This window comes from Ciconia boyciana, chromosome 1 (assembly GCF_034638445.1).
Source record: "Ciconia boyciana chromosome 1, ASM3463844v1, whole genome shotgun sequence".
NCBI lineage: Eukaryota > Metazoa > Chordata > Aves > Ciconiiformes > Ciconiidae > Ciconia > Ciconia boyciana.
In genome coordinates this window covers 212294683-212322615 of record NC_132934.1, presented here as the reverse complement: position 1 = coordinate 212322615, position 27933 = coordinate 212294683, and the positions used below count along the sequence as shown (strand labels likewise).

Below are 27933 nucleotides of genomic sequence, written 5' to 3'. Positions count from 1 at the left end.
GCCATTTTAAAGACAATATCTATGATTAGCAAAGAAATATCATAGCTAATTTGTCAGCCACATTCACATCAATGAGTTCATTTCACTCCAAAATAGGAATTCCAGCTGCTGCAATGTAATATGTTAGATATGGCTTTATCTCACCAACAAAATGATATTATTTGTAAAAATATGTTACTGTGACACAGTTCTTTGGGTATGACTATGTAATCCAGATAATCTAGCAGCCCAGTTTGCACCCAGGACCTTGACTGCTCACACTGTACTGCTCATTTACTCCCAAGCTTTCTTTGGGAGCAAACTAACTAGTTCCCTTCAAGACCAAATGTGGATAGGTTATTTTTAGGATAGTTCACTCTAGACATTTCTTTGGGCAGCATGGATAAGACATCACTGGGTTTGGTTCCCTTTGCATGACACAGTCTTGCAGACTTTCACTTTAAGAGACCCCCATACACCCTCATGCTACTTGTTTAGGACATGCAACACTATTCTGGTGTCATGCTATAAAACATGGTCTGTGAGGTTACGACATACTGTTCACATTACTTCAGCCACTTTGAAGAGGAAGAATACCACATTCATAAAATAATTATTTCTCAGGGCCATAGAATGTGACATGGGCTCAAAGCAGCCCTGAGCCCAGTGCTAGGCAGTGTGGATCGTATGTGCTAGAGGGGATTAGCCTTGGACAGTGAGGTTGCAAACCAGCTGGCAGGACTGAGCACTCTCTGCTGTAGATATGTCTAACTGCATAAATATAGCCCGATAATAAAGCATCTGCATCCTTTTATAATTAACTTATTCTAGGAAAAGTGTCCAGATTCAAAAAGATCTTCAAGATGAATGTCTCAATCTAGAGGAAATTTGGTAGACAGTGAAACCAGACATCTGGATTATGTTGACTGAGAAACATCAGGGTATTTTTACATAGAGCTATAAGAACTGCCTCCCCCCACCCCCACCCCCAATATAATTATTTCACATATGCCCAACACTTTCTGTTTGATCTCTGTCTTGTGAGGGCCAGTTTCATGGCATTTGTAGCAAAGATGTACTGTTGTTACTAATCTTGCTATTCTTTAAAATTCTGCAGACATTGCAAAAGACCCAGCAGCTGTTGCTTTAAAATGCAGATAAGTAGGACACTGTGTCACTCGAGGCTGCCATCATTACAGACCCATGTTACTCTTTTCTGTCAGCTAGAAGTTAATCACTTCATTTTTTACTGTGTCAATCATTTAGCAAGAGACAAGAATAAAGATATCTTTAGGGAATACATGGCACCTTTTTGCTCCAAGGCATTTTTTGTATGAACATTATGATGATATTTCTCTTATTTAGTTTATTATGAGATGTAAGCATATAAAAATATTTCTTAAAACATTTCTTTAGATGTTGCTGCTTCAGCATTTATTTAAAATCCAGTTTAATAGTTTATTTTCCCTAGAAATGCAAACATTTTTACTAATGAGGTTTGAGAAACAGGTCCCAGAAAATTACCCTTCTACTCATATCTTTACCCAAAGGCAAAAGCACCTTGACTTGTAGTGGGAGATTTTCTCTAAAAACAATGAATACTTGGATTAACTGCAAAAAGAAGTATGGTGCTGTATGAGGACATCAGATGTGCTAGGTTAGGAAGATGCACATGCATCCACTATCTTGCAAACCTAAAAATATATAGGTACTTTTTTAATTATCGTATATGCTAAGTCTTGTACCAGTGAAATTCTGTAACAACAACAACAAAAAAATAAGTTTTTCCAGGAAAACAATGAATCAGTGATTAAAATTTGTGTTTCAGATTTTTCTGAAGATTTTTCAGTGCCTTTGAGTCTATGATGTGTTTTCAATCTTTGTATTCAGTGTAATCATGCAACACTACTCAACAGTGGAAAACCAAAAGATTACCCAAAATAATATTCTATAAATTGATTTAAATTATTTTGATTTAAAAACCTTAGTACTGTGCCAAGACTTTCAGATAAAAATTAAGTACACCATCCCTTTAAACTAGCCATCAGAAGAAAGGAAAGGGGAAGGGCATTGTCTGAAAGAATGTTTTGATAATAAAATAAAAATAGTCATATCCATCTCTCAATTAGTGTTTTTCATATCTCTAAGCTTTCTCTGAAAGAAGGACTAGGTGAAGAAACAGAGATATAGACAGTGACTTACATAGCCTGAAGAAAAGTGTTGGCCCTAGGAGTGGGTCCCAGCTCTGTACTGGGTCCTACCCTAATGCTCTGTTTATGGGCAGCTGCATTGTATATGTACAAATGGGGTTTCAGCTTGAATTCTTTAGTTGGTTTCCACAAATATGGCAGGACATAAACATAAAGTTGTCTTTCAAGCAGGTTGTCACAAGCCAAATGACTACTGTTTTAAGTTATACAGATCAAACCCAAGCCCCAGTGATGTAGGGTGAATGTGTGAAGGTGAACATGACCACCTTCACACGTTCTTCAGCAAAGGTCCTTCCCACCCATTATTCTGTCTTAAATAGAATCTGATAGCAGATCACCTGAGATTATAAAAATAGCTCTTGATGGATTTTTCTCTTCTTTGGAATAATTTTTTTTAGGCCCATTTAAATTTTCAGACTCTACAACATCCACTGGTTAATTGCATACTGTATATTATCTGTTAGTGGTTAAATTACAATTCCCTCCATTTCTTGTATTGTGAGAACAGTGAACAAATGTCCCCTATTCACTCTTCCCTGAAATTCGTAATTTCATTAACTTTTATTATATTCTTTTCTTGGTCATCTTCTTTAAAGCTGAGAAGGCTTAATCTGTATAATATGTCCCATGATAAAGTTGCCTTCATTGGCCTTTCTTCTCCTTCTCTGCCTTTTCCAGGTCCTCTTTGGGTTGAGGGGATCAGGACTGTCTGTAGTAGAAGTGTGTGGGTGTCTGTATCATGGTATAATAGCAATGATTTCTGTTTGTTTCTTTATTCATTTCCTTAAATTGTACGAACAAATTTGCCTTTTTCACTACTGCCAAGCACTGAATTAATGTTTTCTTAGAACAATATACAAAGTCTCCAGAATTTCTTCCCTGGGGAGTAATTGCTTAGCTAGTGTATATCAGTATGTAAATTTACCAAGGACTGATATTCCCCATGCCTCACTTTGCACTTATAGACATTGAACTTCATCAAGTATTTTATCATCCAGTCACTTGACATTTTGAAATCGTTTTGCAAGTCTTCTCAGTCAGTTTTTCAGTTTGCTACCCTTGATACTTCAGTGTTCAGTAAATAGTATTGCCTCATTTTTCACTACCTTTTCTAGATCACTTATGGGAATTCCTCCGTTGTGAAAACAAAACCTTGTTTGTTAACCCTTGTTTCCTATCCTTTAAACATTTACTAATCCTTCAATCCTAGACCACTATATATTTTATATTTTATGATCTTTTGGTGAGGAAGTCTGACATAAGCTTTCTGGAAATCCAAGTGATATTCCTGGTCCATGAGTTCCCTGTTCCTCTAAAGAGGTTGAGTAGATCTACCTGTTACTCAGGCCAGATTTAATTTATTTGTGGTCTCCCTTGAAAAAAATGGCTTCATATCTTCCACTTCCACATGTATGAGTCATTCATCTCATCCTGCTAATTTATTACTATTAATTTTATTGATTTTTTTATTAAACTTTGTCTACTGACACGTCAAGTCCAGATGGTTCCATTGATTTGACAGGTCTGAAAGGCTCTTCTGTGGGTTCATCCTTAAACGCATCCTGGAGTTGATTGTAAATAATTCATTTAGCTTTATTGCTATGGCCTTTTCTTTCCTGAGCTTTCTTATTACACCCCAATGCCCTGTGTAATTGGTATTTAGTATCTGAATGCTGCACAATCCTTACTGTAGTTATCCTCACTATTGTCCTTCATGGCAGGGAAATGCCATCCATCCTTGCTTTATAAAGACAGAGTCAGAATCCCAGAGACAGGCATTTGGTAAAGGGTGCTGAGTAATTAAACACTCAGGTTTGCAGTTCCTCAAAATTGTCTCCAGCTTTGAGTGCAGAACTCCCAAGGACTGACCTCAGTGCCTAAAAGGTATCAGCTTGGAGGGCGGGAGATGAATTAGGTGGATTCATGAAAGATTGGATTCATGGCAGCAAGTACCTTGAGTATTGGGATACCTACAGTAGCCAACCAGAAAAGCTACGAAGAGAGAGATGTGTTTGAAGCTCTGGTCTCTGTGATTCAGAGCTGGAAGGGACTCCTTGCTGCCAGCCTTATTTTGGTGCCCACCACCTGCTCTGGCAGGAGTTAGGCACCCCAGTTCCTTCAGGCTGGTCTTACATGAGCTGCCAACAAGCATTTGAGGAGGTAGGAAAGTATGTCAAAGGTGCTGAAAATAATGTCTTAAGGCCAAGACAGCCTTTCTTTGTCCTGTTTTGCACCTTGGTTGTGAAAGGATTTGAAGGGGCACATCCTCTTCTCCTCAGTGTCCTTGCAGAGTCTGGCAATGCAGAGCCATGCCTGCCCCAACCATCTGCTGGTCTCTGAACAGTGAGTGAGCCTGGACTTGGGCATAGGCTCACTTGGAGATTATCTGAAAGCATAGACATCTCCACTGTTGCATGCAGGAGATCCCTCAGCCTTGTGCAAAGGGAGGAACATTAATACAAACTCTTAAAAACAAATCAAGAAAATGAAAAATCTCAACCCTCCTCACTAAAGACCAGTAATGCAATGGGACTGATAAATTAGTGGCAGTAAATTATTGCTACAGCTGATGGAGATACATAGATTTTCAGATGTGGCCTTGCTATGTGGGACACTTGGGAAGATTCTTTGAAATTATCCCTCAGAGGCAGTCACAAGCTGCAATGAGGGTTTGCTTAACGAATGACTTTCTGGTAAAGAAGATAGTGCCTGTATCTGTTATTTAAAGGAAAAGAAGCTCTTGCTCTTAACTTCAGATAAGGATTTTAAGATACAGATTTTGAGATCACAAAGCAAAGGAACCTCTGAAGATAAATTTTTATACAGTCTATTTTTTAAGGTTTTTTTCATTTATATTTATTTCATCACATTGTATCTTGTAGTGACTTGCTTGTTTATATAAAAAACCTGAAAGTTGTTCATCGCAATACAAGCTCACTGTTTACAGTCTTTCCATTAACTTGGTTCACTTTGCAGAGCTTAATGACAGAACTACAGTCATAAATCATAGCTATGGAAAAGAAATATTTCAGACTTTGCTGGAAAAACAGATATTTCTTTGGCTGATGTTTGATGGGAAATACTAAGTTAATGAGACAGAGACAGAAGGAAAACTATAAAAAAGATAGCATTTGCACTGCTACTCACAAGTTGTGTTAAACAACAAAAAGGAGTTTGATCCTATAAGACCAGAGGTAGGAATGGCAGAGCTAAACAGAAGAGAAATGTTTGGATATTAATGCAGTAAAATGGTTTAAAGACAACACATCTGGAAACCAGGTGCTGCGGTGTGGTCAGTTGTCGTGGTTTAACCCCAGCCGGCAACTAAGCCCCACACAGCCGCTCGCTCACTCCCCCCCGGTGGGGTGGGGGAGAGAATCAGAAGAGTAAAAGTGAGAAAACTCGTGGGTTGACATAAAGACAGTTTAATAGGGAAAGAAAAAGCTGCGCACGCAAGCAAAGCAAAGCAAGGAATTCATTCACTCCTTCCCACGGGCAGGCAGGTGTTCAGCCATCTCCAGGAAAGCAGGGCTCCATCACGCATAACGGTGACTTGGGAAGACAAACGCCATCACTCCAAATGTCCCACCCTTCCTTCTTCCTTCCCCCAGCTTTCTATGCTGAGCATGACGCCATATGGTGTGGAATGTCCCTTTGGTCAGTTGGGGTCAGCTGTCCCGGCTGTGTCCCCTCCCAACTCCTTGTGCCCCCCAGCCTACTCGCTGGTGGGGTGGGGTGAGAAGCAGCAAAGGCCTTGACTCTGTGTCAGCACTGCTCAGCAGTAACGGAAACATCCCTGGGTTACCAACACTGTTTCCAGCACAAATCCAAAACATAGCCCCATCCTAGCTACTATGGAGAAATTAACTCTATCCCAGCCAAAACCAGCACATCAATCTACAAAGTTAAGGCAGATATGCAAAGGTGATTTGAAACTCCTATTTACACTACTTATTGCTGTTTAATGCAACACAGCACTTTATATGCTCTGGCAGCTTTTGGGTTGCTGAAGTAATCCTAATCATCAAACACAGCCCTCGATCAAGGTGATACAAGGTAGCCCCGGTCAAAAATTTTGTAATATAACATTGGGATTGACACATACATAGAAACTCCACAGCCCCACAGTAATTGTCCCTCCCTGGCCCCTATGAGTTTTACCAGCTCCCTGAAATGTCTGGCAGTCCATGGGCTGTCTGTGCAGGATCCCAGGCACTGGGAATTCCTCTTCCCCCAACTGACTGACTGGTGAGAGTCATCACCTACACGCAGGGAAAACTGTCAGCAAACTGAAGAGTTCAACCTGATTCTCCTTAAGCCGCAAGTTTTCATAATTTGTCACCTGCAGTTATTTCAAGTGTTTGATTTTTTTTCCATTTGGATCGCTTTGTTCATTTTTTTAAACACTGAAAATTTTCCGTGTCCTTTCTCCTGTCGGCACTAATGCAAGTTGTGCAGGCAATTTCAGTTTCCCACCTTCTGTATCTATTTTCCTCTATAAATGTGACAACAATTTTGTTTTGCAGCTACCCTGGCTCAGAAGAAAGGTGCATCTACTCAAGTGTGACAGTGGTTAGCAGCAGATGTTTAGGGAACATATAGGAACAGGGCACATATGGTCTGATCCTCTCCCTGCTGTACACCACAGCCTTCTCCAAAGACAGCATCCTTACTCAGCCCTTAAATCACCCAATAAATTGCATTGCTGATTCCATGTTGGAAGTGAACACATATGAAGTTCCTACAGCTTGCAGATGAGGCTATGAAATACTAAAAAAGTCTAAGAATTGGTCCAGGCAAAAAAATCTTGTTGATGAATATTTCAAACAATCTTGTCCACATAAGTGAAAGAAAAACATCTCTTCAGAGACATTTGTTTGTTCGCTTTCTTGCTTGTTTGTTTTTCCATGACTCCCTGGGATGTCAGAATCAAAAAAATAACTTACTTTTGGGTCTCTATTCTGTTATTCTGTTAAGACTCAATTCATTTTAATGGCACAGTTTTTGTATAAGCAAATGCTAAATGACAGTGTAATTTACACTGCAGGCTTTTCTGACAAAATGTGTAGCTTCAATAGATGCTTCCTTCTATTGAAATCAAAGAGATTTCACCCTTTATGTTTAATTTACCCATTACAGGCATTGATATGGCCACTTTACCATACTCTTTGGGCACTTCACTATACTCTCCTTAAGTGTTCTTATAGTAGGGAAACAGGACATCAAATTAGAGAAATGTTCATACCACCTGTATCAGCCTATTTTTCTCATTTAAGGTAAATGCTCTGAATTCTTCCTTTCCCATAGGTACCTAGCTCTCTCCTTTACTGTCTAGGGAGTTTAGATTCCTCTAATAATCTCTGCATTGCACCTAATTTGTTTTCCCAAAATATGAACAAAAGAAAGCCCTCTCTACTATAAGCCCACAGTCACACTGGGGTCCCTACACTGCCTGAAGATGGCTGAGCCACCAGACACACTGTAGTTCCCAAATCACTACAGTACAGCCATATCAGCCATGGTGAGGTAGAGCTTTAACTTGGCTATAGTGCTTTCAAGATTGGGTTAGTACCAGTGCACAGGTCTGGAGAACATCACCTGAACTTGTACGTAGCTTGAGCATCTCTGTACCATCCTCAGTTGCATACACCAAGGAACTTTTAAGCAAAGTGAATTATTTTTACCCACTGCAGAAAATGCTATCTCTCAGACACCAAAGTCTGACTGTCCTTTTATACAGAATATATATTAAAAATTCTTGATATGCCCAGAAGTGATAAATATGATCTGAGATAAACTCCTGTGTCTCAACATATTTTATACCTCAGTCCTTCTGAATAGATACGATCACAGGTAATTTAGCCTGGAGGAGACCATCCTGAGGTTGTACGTCCAACCCCCCTCTCAAAGCAGAGTCAACTTCAAAATTACGTTAAGTTGCTCGAGGCCTTGTCCAGCTGAGTTTTGAATATCCCCCAGTGCAGAACCCGTCTGCACTGCCTGCACCAACGCTCACCATCCTCCTGCTGAGAGTCTGCCCTCTCCCACACGTTCAGAGCAGCTCCACTAGTGATGAACTGATCCCTGAGTAATGCAAATGTGAATGTGGTCCAGCACTGTTCCTTAGTCCTACACGGTCCGTTATATCAAGGACTGGATTTTCAGAAAAGTTCTATGGATTTCTCTACTGGGAGAGTGGGATTTGCTCCTCCTTCCTACAGTGGAAGCAAGAGAGTTGACCTCATGCATCTTCCTTGTTAATGACAAGGTTTCTTGTTCTTATAGAGGCTTTTCCTCCACCAAAGTACCTCATCAAGATCAGCAAGCAACATAAAATGAGGAAATTTTTGGATCAGCCCATGATGAACATGACACACAAAGACATGCTTGTTCAACTGATCTCTTCTACAACTTTCCCAGCTACAAAACCTTTTTGTAGAGGGCATTATTCACTGTTTTTAAAAAACAGAGGAAAGATGCCAGCATTACATATAAGCCAGTGAGGGAGTTACTGTTCACTTATAGCTCCTGAAGACATAAACTGGATTTTTATAATTCCTGCCTCAGTCTTGTATTTTCTGCACACATGAACCTAACATTAAGCTGTATCACGTTCCAGCTTCCAGCATGACACAGTCATTTGATTCAGGCTTAGGAAAGGGTAGTAGTGTATGAGATTTCAAACTGAGTTTTACATCCTGAAATTTGTAGTCAATTTTTTAAAAATAAATTTAATAGAAAGTATTTACCTATGAGCAATATTAGAAAAGCAAGTGCATCCATGAATTATTTTCTACTACATAAAATGTGTTGTAGCACAGATAAGTCTCAATGCATAATTTTAAGTACATGTAATCTGCTTGAAATTGGTCAGATTACTCAAACGCTAAAGAAAATTGTTTTTAGGCACCTGACTCAAGAGACTATTATTATTACTTTGCCTAAATTTAAGGACATGGCTTTTGATAAACATTTACCATCTAAAATTAATTGCTAAGTAGAAGTAGGAGTTCGTGGTAAATCTTTTTTCTGCAGGACAGAGGAATGTCTTAAAATCAAGGTAAGCTTAAGCCAGTATAGGTAGAAACTTTTCAAGGCAGGGGGAGGGAGAAGAACCCAACTGGTTTTCCTGCAAGATTTATTTTTAGGTTTTTTATTGCCACGAGACTCATTTTAAATGAAGATATTAAAAGGAAAGGTCCCATTTCTGTTCCTTAGTGTCCTTGCTTAAATCAGGAATTACACAGAGAATGAGGAAGTATCATTATGGACAAAACCATCAAAACTCTGAGCTGCATTCATGGTAGCAGAAAAAAAATGGCTTATCCTAGGTCCTAGCACCATCCAAGAGCAAGGAATCAAAGCGCTTCTGTTACTGTACCAGACCTTCATCTTGTCAGCCTCAGAGCAGCTTAAGGCAAATTCTGTCAATCTTAAAGCTGTTTAGGGTAACATTTTCAAAGCGACTTAGCAATTCAAAGTCTAATCTTCATTGAAAGTCAACAAATCCTAGGCTCAGATGTGCTTAATTTACCTTTAAAAATGGGACGCAGGAACTTCTGATGTTACCCTTAATCCTGCTTTTGAGCACGTGAGAGCTGGGGCCCCCAGGGAAGAAGGGTGTGCATAATGCAATGGAGCTGCAGGGAGCTCAGTGCAGCATGGGCTTAATTTTGTGTTTAAAGGACAGAAGCTAAGAAGTTTAGCATCATCCTCTTGCAACACTGTTTAATAAATATTAAAATACATATTGCTGCTGTTAAATTTTTTTTGTAACAGTGGTTGATCAGCACTTTTTTCTTCAAAGTCCATTTCTAAAGAGGATTGACAACCACACACAGTGAAACTACCAAAGCTAACCATTAAAAAGAAGAAACAATCACAATGTTTTGACATTGACAAGGTGACACCAAAGACTATTATTTTTATTTGCCCTTTTTGTTTGTTTGTTCCTGCTTTTGCGTATGCTGGCATTATTTTCAAGCTTTTCTCTATGAGAAGGGGACATGAATGAAAACTGAGCTTTTGAAGTATTCATTTGATTCCTGAAGATGGAGGTTTATAGGAAACATCATCTGCCAGGAGAATGTTCAACCCAATCACAGCATAAAACTTAGTAGGATAAGCCTCTTTATGAGAGGTAAGGGTTGACAGACAATAGCTCAAGGAGTCCACAGAACTGGTTGACCAAATAGTACATCTCGTCTCACAGCTGCTGCTCTTTCAGGCAACTTTCTGTGTTATTTCCATTACAGTTTAGAAGATTTCAGTTGAGTTCAGCTCAGGCCTTCCGCATTGTTCCATATCTATTGATTTCTATAGAGTTACACCTTGTAAATGTGAAGCCTTTAGAGATTTCATGTTTGGCTTCATGAACCAGAGGTTATGTAGAGTCACTTGACCTTTGTGCCATAAAAATACCATTTTAGACTTCGATAGCATTTGGATCTTCACAAAATCACCCTTCTTCTTTTAAAAGAGACGAAGTCAAAACCAAAAATTAATTGCTTTGCTTCCTGTTGAAGTCTGTGCTAAAACACAAAGGACTCACCCTACCAGCAACCTCCCACTGATTGAGTAAACCCTTACTGAGCCCTTCAAGTTTTGGCCTAGACACAAAAGGATTTTATGATTTCTCAAATACTCGCATCCAGCAGAGTTTATAGACTTGCTACATTTCTCCACATCAGGCAGGAGAATTAATTTCCATAATAATTTTCAGTGGTTTTCCATGGCGTAGTTCCTGTATGCATGTGACACCTTGTTATTTCAGAAGAACCTAGTCAGCTGATGCAATAACAATGCAAATCCAACTTCTGACTCTTTCATTGTCAAAGGACAACATTCAAGGCCAAGCAGAAACTGTTACTAAGAAAGAGCTGTTGCAAACAAATATCTTGACTTCTCCAAAATGCCCTCTCTCATTAAAGACAGAGCAGCCTAATGTACTGTCTCATTAATACTTTCTCGTAGTTTTGTTTGCCTACACTTTTTCAATAGCTGGAGAACAATTTTTTTTTTCAAAAATACTCTCTAAAGGTCTTAACTTATAAACAGATTTATTATGACATGAACAAAAGAGCATTTCCATGCTAGGAAAGTCTGTAGACTTCCCCGCCTCTTACACTTCTTGCACTGAAGTAAGAATATTCTGACTGACAAGGCTGTAGTATTACATGTTGATTTCTGACAAAAAAAATTAATATTCCATTTTGCTGCCAATTGTCTGAATTTTGGCTGGTGAGGTATTTTTCAGTACTAGAGGCATTGTGTTTAGTCCATCTCTTACCACTCTTGTTGTCACTATTATGTTCAAATTATAAAAATCATAAATGTGGATCATTTTTCCATAGGAAGGCTTTCTCTTTAGTTCTCCAGTTGTCTAATATCCTTGTCCAAAAAAACAAAGAAGCCATCATATATCTGGCTGGTAGTAATAATTATGTTATCAGTGGGGTTCTTTCATGTGCTGAAAATTTCCTTTTGATTATAACCCAGTGGAAGCACAATGAGTTCTGTGGGCAGCCTGGCCACAATGTAATTTTAAAAGCTGCTAAGAGATACGGGTCATGATTAGGTCTAAAAGAAAGCAATTGCAAGCTACAGGGTATCTGAGACAACTACCTAAAAAACCCAACTACCCAAAGCAGATCCTTGAGAGCTATTGTAATACTTAGAACTACTGTACACTGATTATTTAAAAAAAAAAAAAAAGTTCAGTGCTTTTTTACAGTGTATTCTGTATTAGAAGGAAGATACATTTGGGAGCAGGGAGGGAGGGGGGTGGCTACAGGCTGTGCTACACAGAGTCACAATATTCCCTTTAAGTCTCATTGTCTTTGAAAGAAACGTTTTATTTTATTTTATTTTATTTTATTTTATTTTATTTTATTTTTTATTTTCCCTGAGGGAAAAAAAATCCCGAAATTAATATTCTCAGACAGTAAATAAGTTACTATTTCTTTAAAACAAAGAATAACAGAATGACTCTTTGGCTCTTGTGTCAAACTGTGCAAATCACAGGTTGCAATTTCAGGTGAATTACCCGGTAGTTTAAAGTATCCCTGATTTGACATCCAGTCACTTTTCTTTTCTTTTCTTTTCTGGATATGGATAATCTTAAATGTCACAACACAGAAATCTGTGCTGGGAAACTGCAGATTCCTTAGACAGAAACCAGAGATGCCATCAAGCAGCAGCTTCACTTCATCTGCATGGGGAGAAAAAAAAACAAACCCAAGAACTTGCAAATTTCACATAATTTTGATTCATAATCCTCAGGCCAGGTCAAGGTCAGTCAAAAATTATCTCATTTCCTAAAAAAAAAAACACAACAAAACAAACTTAGAACAACCCTGGCCTAAGTTTTCCAGTTTGCTGTGAAATTCGAATCTCACTCACGAGTTTGGGTTTTTATTGTGAAATTTCACACACAAATTCAGGAGCGGTGAAGAATCGCTCCACAATCAAGATGCTACTGCAGATCTTCTCTGGAGTTTGTCAAAATACCTAAAGCTAAATCTAATTAGTGTTCTGACCCAATGCAGTCTCTTAGTTTTAAAGCAAACCTCAAAGCCGCAAATCTGGAATACATTGAGTACAATGCAGATGTATTTAAAAGCTTCTGCATTTATCACAGATGAGACTGGCAGCCACTTTTTCCTAGTCAATAAATTATGGAAAGGGTCAAGGCACATGCTCACAGCTTGATACTGGTTTCAGATGTTTGCAAGCAGAAAGGGAATTCTGTTTGGCCCTTTTATGCCCTGTAAAATGCCGAAGAAACAAAAAGCTGGAGTACCCTGAAATGAATTCCCCTTGTGCTGGCACAAGAGAAGACATGAAAGAGCTTCACTTTCTCAAGCCACCTTTCAATTCCTGCTGGAAGAGCTTAAAGCCAGGCAAACCTGGGAGTAATATGAGATCTGTCCATGTCCACAGCTGAAAGGCTAAAGCTATCAGTCCTTCCTCAGTGTGGGCTGTGAGAGATTTTGCCTTTAACATAGGACCTTGTATGCTCTTGCATAGCAAGACCACAGAAGTGCAACATCCATTCATTGGCTGATACTTCTGAAAATGTTGACTTAAATCTTTTCAGTACAGAAGAACCCATTTCCTGCAGAGAACATGAGCACTTGCTAAAGACAAAAAAAAGCCCATCAACAACATAAACATTGTCTCATAGGAGCTGACATGAAGAATCATGGTCGGATCTGCAAAATGAACAAAATATTCCCTGAGGACAAATGGCAGTCATCTTTCCTGATGTAAACACCATAAAAAAAATATCTCCGTCCTCTTAGTGAAATTTTTCTGGAACTAATAATGCTGTCTCCAGTCCCTTTTCCATTGAAGTCTGTGGCATAACTCTCTGCCAAATTCCCACTAGGAGCAAAATGATAAAGAATGACTTGGACTGAATAGAGAAATTGCTGAGTGAAGTAAAGAAACAATACGGTAGGAAATGGAGAAGGCTTGGATGCAAATGTGTAACGGGATTTGGTATAGTGAAGGTGCCTTAGGGGCAGCTCCACTCCCTCAGGGTCTCCATCAGTGCTATCAGCTATACTAACACTCTAAACTACACATGCCTGGGAGCATCCTCCATGGCCCACCGCAACAGCCCGTATCCCTTCTTTTATGTCCTCCTCTCCACCATAAAAGGGTGGTAAACTGTTGCTGGGAATGGTCTCTGACCTGTGCTAACTTCCAAAGGGAATGTGGCAACCATGATGCAGTGCCCTGGCATGACTGAAATTGATAACACAGATGCTGCTAACACTGTTCGTCTCAGCCCAACTGCAGTAATTAAAGTTGAGGGGATCAGCTTCATGAAGAGGTGCAACATCATTAAGAGAGGAAATATGAAAAGAAAGAAGAGAAGAGAAGAGAAGAGAAGAGAAGAGAAGAGAAGAGAAGAGAAGAGAAGAGAAGAGAAGAGAAGAGAAGAGAGGAGAAAGGAGAGGAGAGGAGAGGAGAGGAGAGGAGAGGAGAGGAGAGGAGAGGAGAGGAGAGGAGAGAAGAGAAGAGAAGAGAAGAGAAGAGAAGAGAAGAGAAGAGAAGAGAAGAGAAGAGAAGAGAAGAGAAGAGAAGAGAAAGAGAAAGAGAAAGAGAAAGAGAAGAGAAGAGAAGAGAAGAGAAGAGAAGAGAAGAGAAGAGAAGAGAAGAGAAGAGAAGAGAAGAGAAGAGAAGAGAAGAGGAGAGGAGAGAAGAGAAGAGAGAAGAGAAGAGAAGAGAAGAGAAGAGAAGAGAAGAGAAGAGAAGAGAAGAGAAGAGAAGAGAAGAGAAGAGAAGAGAAGAGAAGAGAGAAGAGAAAAGAGAAGAGAAGAGAAGAGAAGAGAAGAGAAGAGAAGAGAAGAGAAGAGAAGAGAAGAGAAGAGAAGAGAAGAGAAGAGAAGAGAAGAGAAGAGAAGAGAAGAGAAGAGAAGAGAAAAAGCAGGAATCATAGTATCTTTTAGTTGTGGGTAACAAGTCAAACATTCAGATGTTTTTTTGTTGCAACCACATTGTTGTAGTATATTCCTAATAAAAGCTAATAAAACAGTCCCCTCCCACTGTTTCAGAGGAAGTGACAATGTACGACTGGATCATCCACAGCGCAGGGGCTATTCTGGCAGCCTCCAGTCATAGCAAACAGCACCTCAGAGCCTCCCACACCTCACAAGGAGAGGGCAATTTTTTGCTACGCTCTACATGTAGGATTTACCTGTTCAGCTTCTCCAGATGGAAATGAAGCTGGGAGGAGAAGGTGAAAGTGTTTATTGACATGCCACTATCTGAAAATTTAACCCTTTTAATAGCATCTTAATTGTATTGCAATAGTTGCTTCTATCGCAGTGCTGCTGTGCTCTCTGTTGTAGCTATAGCAATGAATTACACTGGGATTTCTTTCATTTTCTTCTAATGTTTTCTTCAAGCTGAGCCTGCAAGTGGGTGGAAAGATATCTATTACTGACAGTGCAGAAAAGTCAGCTATGAAACTTGGTGTCCGATTCTGACTCTGATGCTGAATTACTGTCTAAACCCAGTCAAATGATTAAACCTCTGTGCACAGGATTTCCCCATCTGTAAAAAAACAAAAAGGCAGGGGGTAGGATAGATGTGGAGAAGGAGAATAAAGTATCTCTCCCTTATGATGATGTTATAAAGCCTGCTGTCTGAGAATCTCTGCTAAGGAAATTTTCGGAGAAAAGAGTAATAACCTTAAATGGTGTAAATGCAGATATGCTGGCAGATTGCAGAAGAGTTAGGACTGTTTACAGAAGCTGAAGATCTCTCTTGCTAAATGTTGTTGTCATTTTATAATCAAGTAAATGGCAAAGAGCAGTCTGTAAATTTATGTGCAAACTCCCATCTGTGCCAGAAGAAGAAAGTAATTTCAAAGATGCAAATAAAGCTGCCACGCAGTACCTGAACTGTATCAAATTGAGATTACTGGTCATAGTGCAGTGATAACGGAGTTGAAGATTTTGGGGTTTTGCACTGAACATACAGGAGCATTCAGCAAACTATATTGCTGTGCTGTAAATGCATTAATATCCCTTGCCTTGCCAGGAAAATCGTGAATGCTTCTAACTTACAAATGGTGTTTACACCATTAGCTGAGGAAGCTAGGTTTCTCTGTTAAATTCCCTTTTCTGCCACAGGCTTAGCAAGATCACGTAGTCTTTCTGTATCCTGTATTTCATTCTTAAAATGCTGGTAACAATATAGGCATGGTGGGTGCCAGTAGGCTGCAATATATGAGATTGCACAATGAATTGATTTGCTATTTCCTTAAAGCTAATATATTTTCTCCTATGTCAAACATTTATTACTCTAGCTGCAAGAATAGGTGTCATTAGGAATAGAAATTTATTGCAACTTAGCTTTTGGACATGCCTCAAATGCTGAAGTATTTACACTAAGTGGAGGAAAAAAATGCCCCCGCTTTAGTGGTCTTCATTGCCATGTGGACACCTCACTGCGGGTTTGGCAGTATGTTACAGCTTGGCACTGGCAGTATTTTCATTTCAAACAATTTTTGAACAATGAATTTTGATGCTGTTATGAAATGCTTGTCTCATGTTTTATGCTGATGTGGGTTCCAAGCACAAAAATAAAAGCTGTTAGGTTCTGTCCAAATTACTGCTGGGATTAGCCTAGTGTAATGATCACTTCTGAAGTCTGGAATAATACCAAGGAAACAAGACTCACATAATCTTAAGTATTTGTGATATCCAGCTTGTTCTAAATGTTTGCACCTCCTGCTTCACTTCTCAGAACAGTGTTTCTTAATTTTCTACACCAGGAGGGTTTCACCAAGAAGATAGCAGCAATGCTTAGCACTTGAATAGCACTTTTCACTTTCAAAATGTTGTACAGATATTAAACATTTTTCCCAAACTCATGCAAAAACTGGGAATTGAGGAAAAAAAATTTAATGGAAATTTGGTGCATATACTTTAGGCCTTTGATAATCACAACCACTCCTATAAGGGAACTAAGATGGCCAAATCATGATTTCACCACACCTGTTTAATTAGTTTGTAGCAAGCTCTGTTCCCTATTTCAGTGTTTTATCCACATCTCATAGTAATCACTGGGCTTACTATATTTGTAACCTCAAAATGCGTTATCTATCCTGTGTAACCCAGGGTCCTGTTTGTGAAATGCACTGTCTAGAAGATTGTGAACAGGAATTTTTCTGATGTTGGTGTGATCACGACATTGGTGACAGCTCTAAAAGGAAAGTTAAATAATTTAAACTGTTTTCTTTTGTTATTAAAAATTCACTATCCCAGTTCAAAAGTAGACTTAATCAGCTGACTGGAAAAAGAGCCCTTACTGCCATAGCGAAAGCCTTGTAGAGCTCTTGGTTCTGTCCTATATGATCCAAAAAGGGCTGAACAGTGGATGCAAGCAGCTAACTGAGGATATAAAACACCTGAAAGAAGAAGAACTGGTCTTTAAGATGTGCTTTTATCAGTTGTGGAGAAAAAAAGGAGAATTTGTTAGTATCCAAGCCTGTCAGAAAAGTGCCATTAGAAAGCCGTAAGGTTATTGAGATTATTATTCTTTAAAATTGCAGTAAAAGACACTAAAAATGAATTACAGCTCAGTGCCTTGAAGAACTGCCCGAGCAACCCATGAATAAGCAGACTCAGCCGTATGAAAACATATAGTCATGTTAGCAAGTTCAGAAAGCTCTTTAGCTCTGCTGAGTAGGCTCTTCACAGTATCTGCACTATGTGCCCCTGTATTGCGTGGAGATACCTCTAACTCGTCACAGGAGAGGCACTGTGACATATCTTCATGGGTTAAATCCTCTGGATGCTTTAAATAATACTTTTTTGCTGTTTCCTTTAGACATCTCATTTTGGAAGAGTACTTGTCTGGGGGAGTTACGGCAGTCAGGTCCTGATCATGCTGGCCCTTTTCTAACTGAAAGGAAAATATGGTGCTCGTCACTCAGAGAGGGGTGATGGGTGCTCTGTGCGAGGGTGGGTCTCTTGCTGGACTGGGTTGCTTATGTCCTCTCCTCAACACATAATATTCTGCAAAGGTGCTACTACATTTTAGCCTTTCCTCTGATATTCCCCATCGCATGGCAGAACCTATCTAAGGTATCTAACATACCTTAGTATGTTATCTGGGTTAAGAAGGTTGCATAGATCAAACAGACTTTGCTGAGAGCTGAACTTGACTCTCTGATGAAAGTTTCAGTGCTTGAAGGATGTAGTGTGGTATCCTGTAAAACTGGGCTGTCATAGTACAAACCCATGAAAGAGCAAAGCAAAAAAGTGCATCTTTTTCTGTCCGCCCTGCCCAGTTCCTTTACCAAATGAGAGGTCTGGCCGCATTCATTTTGTATCACTTCAGTTGACACTCAACAGATGCAGATGTGTTATTTTTACATACATGTGAAAGAATGAGCACAAACAGAAGTGGGTGCTGTTCATCAGGTAGAAAATTAGAAATGACATGTCAGCCTCTTAAATAAGTAAAACTAGAGCTTGCAATTGGACGTGTAGATATCCAAATTGTACTTACAGCCTAAGAACTGAAAGGAGGAGGTGAGGATGAGTGTGCCTACGTCACTCTATTGCCCAAGGTAGTCATGTTAACTTCTACATGCATACCACAGTGCCTAGAGTGAAGATCTCCACTTGTTTTATAGCTGGGCCAACTGCCAACTTGCAAAAGTATCTTTTACAGAGCCAGCAATGTTATCAAAGTTGTAAGCTTAAATACAGTTATGTTACCAACTTAAACCTGGCTCTTAATTTGAAATGTTTAGGAAATAGCACTGAAGTCAGCTCTCATATAATTTTCATTTACTAATGGAGTAATCAACATCTGTAGAGCATGCAGCCACAAAATCATTCACTCAATGAAAAGTGTGCTCAAAAATTCTCTTGTCTGAGATCTATAATCTCATTTTAATTAGCATTGCACATGATTACTCCAATCAAAGAAAGTCAGTAGCAAACATTGCCATCTGCACACATTGTTAACATCAGCTAGCACTATGGCAGTCGGTGATTTTAAGTTAATACATGGACTCTGAGGTACAAATGTCTGTTCAAGGACAAAGAATGCTGCCCTACTTTCTTTCTGCTACTTCGCTTTTGAAACATATCCTTCATCTTAGAACTTGCCAAATATGGAGCATTTCCAGTTTGGCATGTGTTTTACATCTGGGATGTGACAGTCTTGCATATTCTCTGCAACAGAAGATACTGTCATTTGTTCAGAGTAATTTAATTATGCATGGATTCAGGACTGTATCACATCTGCCCAGTATTCAGCATGGTTGCCAACTGTGTGGGTTTGAGATGTTGATAGGCTTCCATGGCAAGGTACACAATTATTCAGTGAATTTTTAAGACAACAAAAGTTCAATACAAGGATAAAACTCGGACTACTGCATGCTGATAAGGGCAATACCAACAGGATGATATGTTGTATGCCTGTTTGTGTGTGCGCTGCCATTTCTGCAGAGATCAGGTGTCATTAATTGGTTAAGAAGAGGTGACTGATAATACTTAGCTGCTTCTGGATTTATATGCTTCTTCATCATATGTCCTCGCAGAAAGCTTTATTTGAGAGGGCAGCAGATGACCTGCTACTGATAAGAACTCTTTAAGAATGTAAATTTTTACTAAGATATAGGCAAGTTTTTAAAGGTTTTCCATTGCTAAGCCATTACAATTTTTCAAAGGTTACGTGCAGTCCAAGAACATTTACCAAGAAAGGCACAAGCATATCGAAGCTCATGGATTATGTAAAATTCATCAGGATTATTTATTGTCTTTATCCTCAGAAAAGGGAATTAGCTGGGCTTTTCTGAAGATGTTAGTACATGACCGTAAACTCTTTAAGAGAAGACATATTCCAAATAGCATTTTTCCTCCTCCTGACCCAGACCTTTCATGCAGAATAAGTGCTTTTGAAAGCTTTTAAATTATTTTTGTTGCATAGTTACAACTCTGATAACACTTTTTTTTAAGTTCTCCTTATTATGAGAGGTAGCCTTGAGTGTTTTAAATCTACCCATAAAGCTGCTATAATCATTCTCTGCAATTACACTACAATGCACAACAATTAATTATATCAAATCCTTCTCACAGAAGTGTTTACCAGTGAAGAGATTGCCACAGCTTTATTTCTGACAGTAAAAGAGTAGGAATTATTATACACCTCTTGGGATTTTACTGATCTAACATTTCTGTAGTCAGGATTATAATCATATTATTTTCCCTATAGGAAATAAACATCAGTTCTTGACAGGCATGATCTTTAAACAATATTTTACATGGGGAAAATATTCCCATGTATTTTTTCCTGTAAGAAACCAAGATCTGGATTTTTAGCTCGGTAACTCCAATGAGCGACCTGCACACCTGTACAGCCTTGCTGGGATTCATGTGCAAGGTCTTGCCCTGAGAAACTGGAGTGTGTCTACCCTGAAGACTGCTGGTGTAGGTGCCAGGCATAGGACTGGACGAGGCTGAGAACTGGTGTCACTGTAGCTTGGTAATACAGAGCTCAGGGCAGGGTGAAGTTCTTTCCCAGGATCTGGGTTGAATACTTAGGCAGTAAGTTCATGCTGAACTATGCCCAGCCACAGTTTGATAGCCAGGTACCTTAAAGCTACCTCTCAATTTGTGCTTATGGAGTCCCTAGAATTATATATACGTCCTATATTAATATACATATCATATACATGGAACTTTTGTGTGTAAGCATGCCCAAGGTAGAGGTCCACTTCAAACAGCTGGAAAATATCTTCAACATCAAAGGAAATAGCTAGGGCTGCTTGAGGAGGTGCTGCGGCACAGGGGGACTGGACGTGGACAGTGAAAGCAGCGGTGCTGTGGGCACCCTGGGCATTTAGCGGGGTGTATGTCAGACTAGCGCTACTCTGGTCAGACCATCTTTCAGTTTAGTTTTAAATTTCAGGAATCCAATCTGTGCAACCTAACACAGCTCCAGGACATAAGCCAAAGCACTGTGAGTGGGAATAATCAAGAGATTCCCTTTGAAAGCTGGCTTCTGGTCTGAAATAGATGCTAAGATAGATGCATCCATTCTCCTAAAGAAATGCATTATCCTGAGCATGATTTTGGTCCCTTGTATTTAGTCCTCCCAATGCACCCCTGTCTGCCAGACACCCCCTGTCTGAGCACAGGGAAGTGTGAGAAAAGGACAAGCTGAACAGCCACAAATTGCTGTTGGCAAGGTGACAAGAGGGACTTCTGGCTACCAGGTTTGTTTACTAGATACTCTGATATGGTGATTGTTCTTTATTAAGTGAAACAGTAAATAACATATTTTACTGTTCAGTTTCTCTTAAAAAAAAAAGGATTCTGTAAAGATTAACTTCACAGTGGAAAGTTTTCCTCCAAGCAAGACCTTTCCCTTTGGAAAGGAGCAAGGCATAGCTGTAACATAAAATATGACAAATTGTTCAGAAGTAAATGTTCCCAAGACTGATATAATCATCTGTCTTCATATCTTTATTTCCTTTCACAGAGCCATGTTTGACTATGACAAGAGCAAAGACAGTGGCCTCCCAAGCCAAGGACTCAGTTTTAAGTATGGAGACATCCTTCATGTCATCAACGCCTCGGACGATGAATGGTGGCAGGCGAGGAGGGTCACTCTGGAGGGAGACAGTGAGGAGATGGGAGTTATACCCAGCAAGAGGAGGTGAGTGCTGCCTTCTCCTTCCTACCTCTTTGGCCATGATGTTAAAATATTCTATTTTGTTCTAAAGATGGGGTGCATCACTCTACTGAAAAAATGGGGAAAGTAGAGGAAAATCCCACAGTTATTATTTCAAGAGTTGGAAGATATGATTTCTGCTGTGAGATTTAAAGAGCTCAGGCTGTTTAACTGTACTGAAAAGAAACTGAAAAGGTGACTCAATTATGCTGGATCAGTAACTTCACAAAGAAAGGGAGGAAGGGGGAGAGAGCACTACCTACTAAAGAGCTTTGGCAGAAAAAGGAATAACCAGAACCCCAGCCTGGGAATTAGCTCTGAATTTGAAGTAGAGCGCATGTTTTAATGTCAGGGTGATTAGCCATTGCATCAAACTGCTGAGGGATGTAATGAATGTCTTGACATTTTCAAATCAAGACTGTATGTCTTTCTTTTGAGAGAGTAATAGAATTAAACTTCTCAGCCTGTGTGATGTAAAAAATGACGCTAAATTATATAATGGTCTTCTTTGGCTTCAAAATCTGTTAATGTAATCTCTGCCTGCCTGGAAACTGATGGATAATCAATATCACAGTAAATTTTTCATATAATGTAAATGCAGGAACTTTCATCCATTCTCCAAGCTAAATCTGAATCTTTGTTTAGCTGTGATGGATCCATGCTGACTGATGGAGAGAGAACAGACATCTGAATCTCTCTCATTGTTTGTATTGTTTACTCTGTCTAGGTACTTTTGTAAAATTGGCCACAAGTCTCTGATAGTACCAGAACTACCACACAAATCAGTATTATCTTCTACCTCTGTTGATAGTTGCTACAGAAAGGTCAAGGACTGAAAGGGTAGGAGGAAAATGAAATCTGTCAAACCACATTACATTTCTCTTTTGCAGCAATGCTCCCATACTGCACATAAACTTTCTATTCCTAGCTATTTCAGCTTTAGCATTAATATAAAAATGATCATGCCCATTTTCTGTAGTGGGGAAATGGGATGTTTGGTGCTCTATAGAGCACCTGCTGCTGTTTCAAGAGAGTTGGCCCAGGTGCTAACAGAGCTTATGGTACTCCATGTTCTAAAACACGTAAAAGTAAACTGAAAGGCCATCAAACACCTTGTTGACATGAGCCCTGCAAGGACCTTATTTTCTCTAATCATGACCATGTTTGAACAGCAACCACACCAGGATTTTCAGCAAAAAGCAATTTTGGAGTTGTATAATAGATAGAAATAAAAACTACATTGTAATTTTTAAGATGGGGGAAAAATGTGCCCATTAAACAGATTTAGTCTCTAGATATTGAAAAAGGAATACTTGCCTACTATTAATTGCTACAGTAAATACTGTTGTAATGACATGATTGGATCACACTTGGGAAAAGAGGAAAGTCTATTCAGTTATTACTGAGGGAAGTATGTGCACAAAGCTCACTTGCAGTGTGGTGCGTACCATGAAAAGCTACCAAAAGCTGTCATACATAATAAAAGAACTATAGGGGAAAAAAGGGGCAAAGCAAAGCAATTGATTAAGATGTGGAGTTGTATCTTCTGTAAGGTGGAGAGGATGTAAGTGCCTAAAGCTTACTGGGTTACCTGCACAGTAATGTTTTCAAGGACAAAAGATAGAGGCTCTAGTCAAGGTCAGACATATGATACTGCCTAGGAAAAAGATGTGGCTTAGGAAACACTAGGAGAAAAGAGGGTAAAAAAAAAAAAAGAAAAAAGAAAAGAGGCAAGATGAAAATAGGTGGGTTAGAGTCTAAAAGTAAAGAGCCTTGAATTTGAAAAGATGCAGGTATAGTTACCATGCTCTCCACTTGTCATCCTGATTCTTCACTAGTGAATCTGAGAGGTCTGGAAAAATCAATGGCATCTGATTTTCTGTCTGCATTAATGTAATGATGCAATACACCTGAGCTGGGGTTGGGGAAGGTTGCTATTATTTCATAAAAGGTTTCAGTTGTACAAGGTTATTTTTTCCAATGCACTGAAAAGTGAGTATTATTTCGTAGATTCTGGACGATCCCTCAGAGCCAGTGAGACTGATGTGCTCTTGCCAGCATCTTCTGTGGTCATTTACACCACCCGAGGGGAGGATGAGCAATCAATGTGTACAGGGCTGAGCTACAGAGAATAAAGCTTGTCATACTTGCCAGAATGTACTAATTCAAAGTTGAATTTCCTCTGCAGGTGTGGGTTATTGACTATGAGAGGCTTGATCTAAAACAGAGTAGTCCTGGGATTCATTTGACCAAATGTAGGCAACTATGGCATGGAAATCTTCATTTAAGCTGTTTACTCCAGGGTGCTATATCTCTTATAGTTTATATGGGACTATTTCTATAGGCATTGCATTATATGTAATACAGCATATGTAATATCTAGCAGTAAAACATGCCTTGTGACAGAACAGGAGGAAAAGAACATCTGTAGCTATTTGTCGGATTGTGACTTGTCCTGCAAGCCCAGCTTCCTATGTCGTTGTAGGTTGAAGAGATTTTATATTTGTCTTGTACTTTTCAGTCGCCCATTCATTTCTGTTCCTTTTCTTTAGGTTTCGGGGGTTTTGGGGGGGTGGTTTGATGGGGTTGAGTTTTGGTGTTGTGCTTGGACTCCTTCTTCTGCCTATGTATATATGAAGGAGCACTATCCTGTGGGACTGCAACATTTTTTGCATTTTGGGTCAGGGAGAGGCTATGCAGATCCAGGGATTATTAGTGCCAGGGTGAGTCTTTTAGCTATCTGCTTTACTACCTTATCTCCTGTCCATTTGTCCATTTGTCAGTATGTATTTATTGTCTGATTACAGCTGTTGTTCACTGAGTGGCCAGTTGGGTAGAAATGAAATATAATGCTATAAAGGTGGTGTGATATTGTCACATCCCACCAGGGGGGAAGGGAGGGAGAAGGAGAATGGTGACGCCAAATATGTCACGTGAAGGGTATGGGTCTGGCGTGCGGCTAAGGGAAAAGAGGTGGCCTTTCTGTTGAGTCACGAGGTTCAGAAAGGACCCCCTTGCTTTATAAACTCCTTCTCAGAGAGGAGTCTAGGTGCAGCTGGATCCAGTCTTGGTCTCAGACTTGGTCAACGGTTTATGTCTAAGGGTTGTGAGGACGATAAGGGAAGCCACACGGCAGAGTCAGCGTTTGCCTGCCAGGCAAACCCCTCTCCACCCCACTTGGGAGTGACTCAGATTCACAAATTCCCTCCAACTAAATTAAGGTGAAACGACACCAAACGATCAATTAGGCACTTTATTTGTGGTGGGAACAACTTGAACATGGAACACATCAACTTGAAAAACTGGGAAAGCATAGAGGGGTTGGCAGCGGTGGGATCTGATTGGAACATTTATAAGAAGGAAAGCAAAGGAAAGGAGAGGAAAGGACAGGAGAGAGAGCGATCAAGAGAGAGATCACCACCCTTGGATCCCGCCATGACGATGATGGGCATGGCAATCCTCCGGTGATGGGTGCGCACATGGTTCCCTGGGGCGTGTCTTTTATACTCTAGTCCCCGCCTCTGGTTACGCCCCTTGAGGGCTTATATGGTTCTTGTTCTAGAAGGTTCTCAATCTTCTGCACAGGTGCTGGGGGGGGGTGGTGGTCGCGAGGGGTCTCTCGGGTGGTCAGATAACCTCTGTGTGACCTCTGGCCATACACGGTAAGTCGTTGTGTGAGGTACATGAGGACACAGGTCTGCGCGTCCTCCCACATGCTCTCCACCTCCCATGCTCGCTGACCCCTGCCAAACCACAACTCACCTCGCCACAGTGTTTGAGACATTAACTCTTTCAGTCTCTCACAGATGTTGTATCATATTGATGTTGGAAACAGTAGGACTTCAGCATAAGAGTCTGAAAACCACTTCAGTTGTGGTTTAACAGTCACCAAATAGGTGTTATTATATAATATTAATGAACGAATATTGCAGGCCAAATTTCTCTTGGTTCCACATCCGCCAAAAAGATTTATCCAAGCTATGTCTAAGGTGAGAGCAGGGCACAGTTATTATGCTGGGCAGGGTCTCCAAGGTGGGGGGACATAACTACCAGTCCTGTACCAATGCCTCAGGCAGCCTGTGGTATTATCTCTGAACTACGCTTATGCATGTGAATTGCTCCCCTATAATGAAAAATGACTATTTTATACTAGAATGACCAACAGAATTAGATTTATGGTAGATTTTTGTTACATTTAGGTGTATAGATTTAGATTAGAATTTCTACATATGCTGGGCTTTTGATCACAAGAATTTCTATTTACCTCATTGTCCTTCCTATTGTCTGGATAAACAAAACAAATTCAGCTTCCCGTAAAAGGCAGTAGCAAGCTGAGCCGCCTATGTCTAAGCTTCCCTCCCCATGGAAACACTCACATTAGTTAAAACAAATCAACAAAAAGCGTGAAACCAATGTGTATAAGTTAGAGTGTATTAAATTCCTAGACAGATGCTCTAATTCAGTAGTAAAGAGATTTTAATTTGCTGTAGCATTGATTTTACACCTCCAGTTCTTTTCACTTTTTCTTTGCTGAGTCTCTGCACACAGAAAAGCTCCTACATTGCAAGCCCCACACAACAGCAACCTTCCACTTCATGAATGTCACACTTCAGTATTTTCTGTGATGTGTATATCTGCTTGACTTGGGTCTGTGGGTCTGAAAGTAATTTAGTCTGCAGTTTCACACAGATTGCCCCAGAATGGCCAGGCATAAATTCTCACCACTTTTACTATTGCTCCCACTGTAGCCAATGAGGATTTGGTCCTAAAACACTAAAATATTTACACCAATCTTTCTGTTGTCTTTAAGATGTGAAGCCACAAAACTGCTTTCAGACTGGACAGCATTCTAAGATATCCATTTTCAGGTAGTTTAAGTATATCTGACTGCAAAATGTTGTGCAACTTGTATCTCTCTTTTTACCAGCTGAAGGTGTATGATGGTACCAGCCTGATATTTGTGTTCTCAAATAAACAACATTCTCCCCACAAATACATGTAACCACGCTCTCCTTTCAGAGCAAAATGTGGGGAAAAGTACATAAAAACTAATGTTTCACAAACATTTAAGGACAAGGAACAAGAGGTTTTCCCAGCACAGAAGGCCCCGTGGGCAAAAAGCCAACTTAAATTTGTTATTCTGCTCAGCTTGGCAGAAGGGCATGTTTATCCACTCAAGTGAGTTTTATTTTTAATGGTTTCCTATAAATTGTCTACCTTTCTAAACATCCCTTAAGATTTTAATCCTTAGATGATAAAACTTTTTAAGATGGCATAATCATGTAAGCTTTGTCTAAAATAAGTTATCTGACTATACTTACTAATCTAATTGGAAAAAATAAATATGGAATAAAATTGATATGTACGTGTATGTAGAAACCTTTTCCTGTTCTCTTGCAATGATGGGAAACTTTTATGCTGAAGAAAAACTGACCTTAGCTTTTAAACAGAGTAAGGTTGTTCTACAATTTTATGAGAATTCATTTCCTAATGGCATTAGGTCTACTCTTTTCATAAAATATTGACCAGGTGCTGAGCTGCTCTCTATAAGCAAGTCACTGAAGGTGGAGAGCTGAATGAGAGCACGTTCTCTCCTACTGAAAAATACATGTTCTGTTGCAAAAATACCACTTCAGGAATGCTCAAAAATAATTTTGAGAATGGGAATCCATTGGTAAGCTCAGACCTCACATAAAGAAGGCTAAGCAGTGCAGAGGATGGAAGCAATAAAAAACTATGGACTGAGTCCACATATCTGGACTATAAATAGTAATACATATTTTTCACTTATCTTTCACTTGATGAGCAGGCAAAACAAATATAATGCGGATGACCTGGAAATGGCAAAGCAAGACAAGAAGAAACACGTTAACAAAGATGTGAAATATAGCAAGGTCTTTCAAGTATCCATTTTACGTTGCATTCTTCTATTTGATAACTCCCCTTACTACAGTTCTCATGCTGGATTTGGAAATAACTCATTCTGCAGAGCACCTTAGTGCTAAATCTGCAAATTAGGCTACTGTAACCATTTTATTTGATTCTTGACACCAGTTTGTAATTTGCATCTGTATTCTACATCCGTGATGATCACTGTTATTGAAGACTAAAGCGTGTCTCACTTGATATTTTACATCTCCATTGTGAAGACTGATTAGTGCTTTTAGAAAGGCACTGACAAAATTCCCAGTGGTCCATTAACCCTCAACAATGGAGGATCACAGTTCGTGTCTGGTTGAGTTATCCTTGATTTCTTCTTGTTTGCAGTGCACATGAAGAACTGAAAGTCTCATTTTGAAAAATCCCAGAGGCCCATTTTCAACAGCAACATGTGCCCAGAAACACAAAGGGAGATAGACATTGCAGTGCAGTGGGTGCTGTACCCCAGTAGTAAGTTCCTCAGAAGAGGACAGCATCCCAAAGAAGTGCGGTCTTGAACTTGCTAGTGAGGAAACACTGAAGGCTGAGGTATATTTTCAATGTACCTTTCCACTTCTTTAGCTTTACATGGGAAGAGGAGAATGAATCCTGACCA

The 27933-nt window shown here is 39.6% G+C and overlaps 1 protein-coding gene across 8 annotated transcripts in view; it reads left to right on the top strand.

The window, feature by feature from the left end:
* The window catches only part of DLG2 (discs large MAGUK scaffold protein 2), a 1049275-nt gene that overhangs the window by 971135 nt on the left and 50207 nt on the right, over positions 1–27933 (top strand). For all 8 annotated transcript variants that reach the window (XM_072850809.1, XM_072850805.1, XM_072850803.1 and 5 more), the window contains one exon: positions 21207–21383. In XM_072850809.1, coding sequence (XP_072706910.1) covers positions 21207–21383 — 177 coding nt within the window. The remainder of the gene's footprint in view (positions 1–21206; positions 21384–27933) is intronic.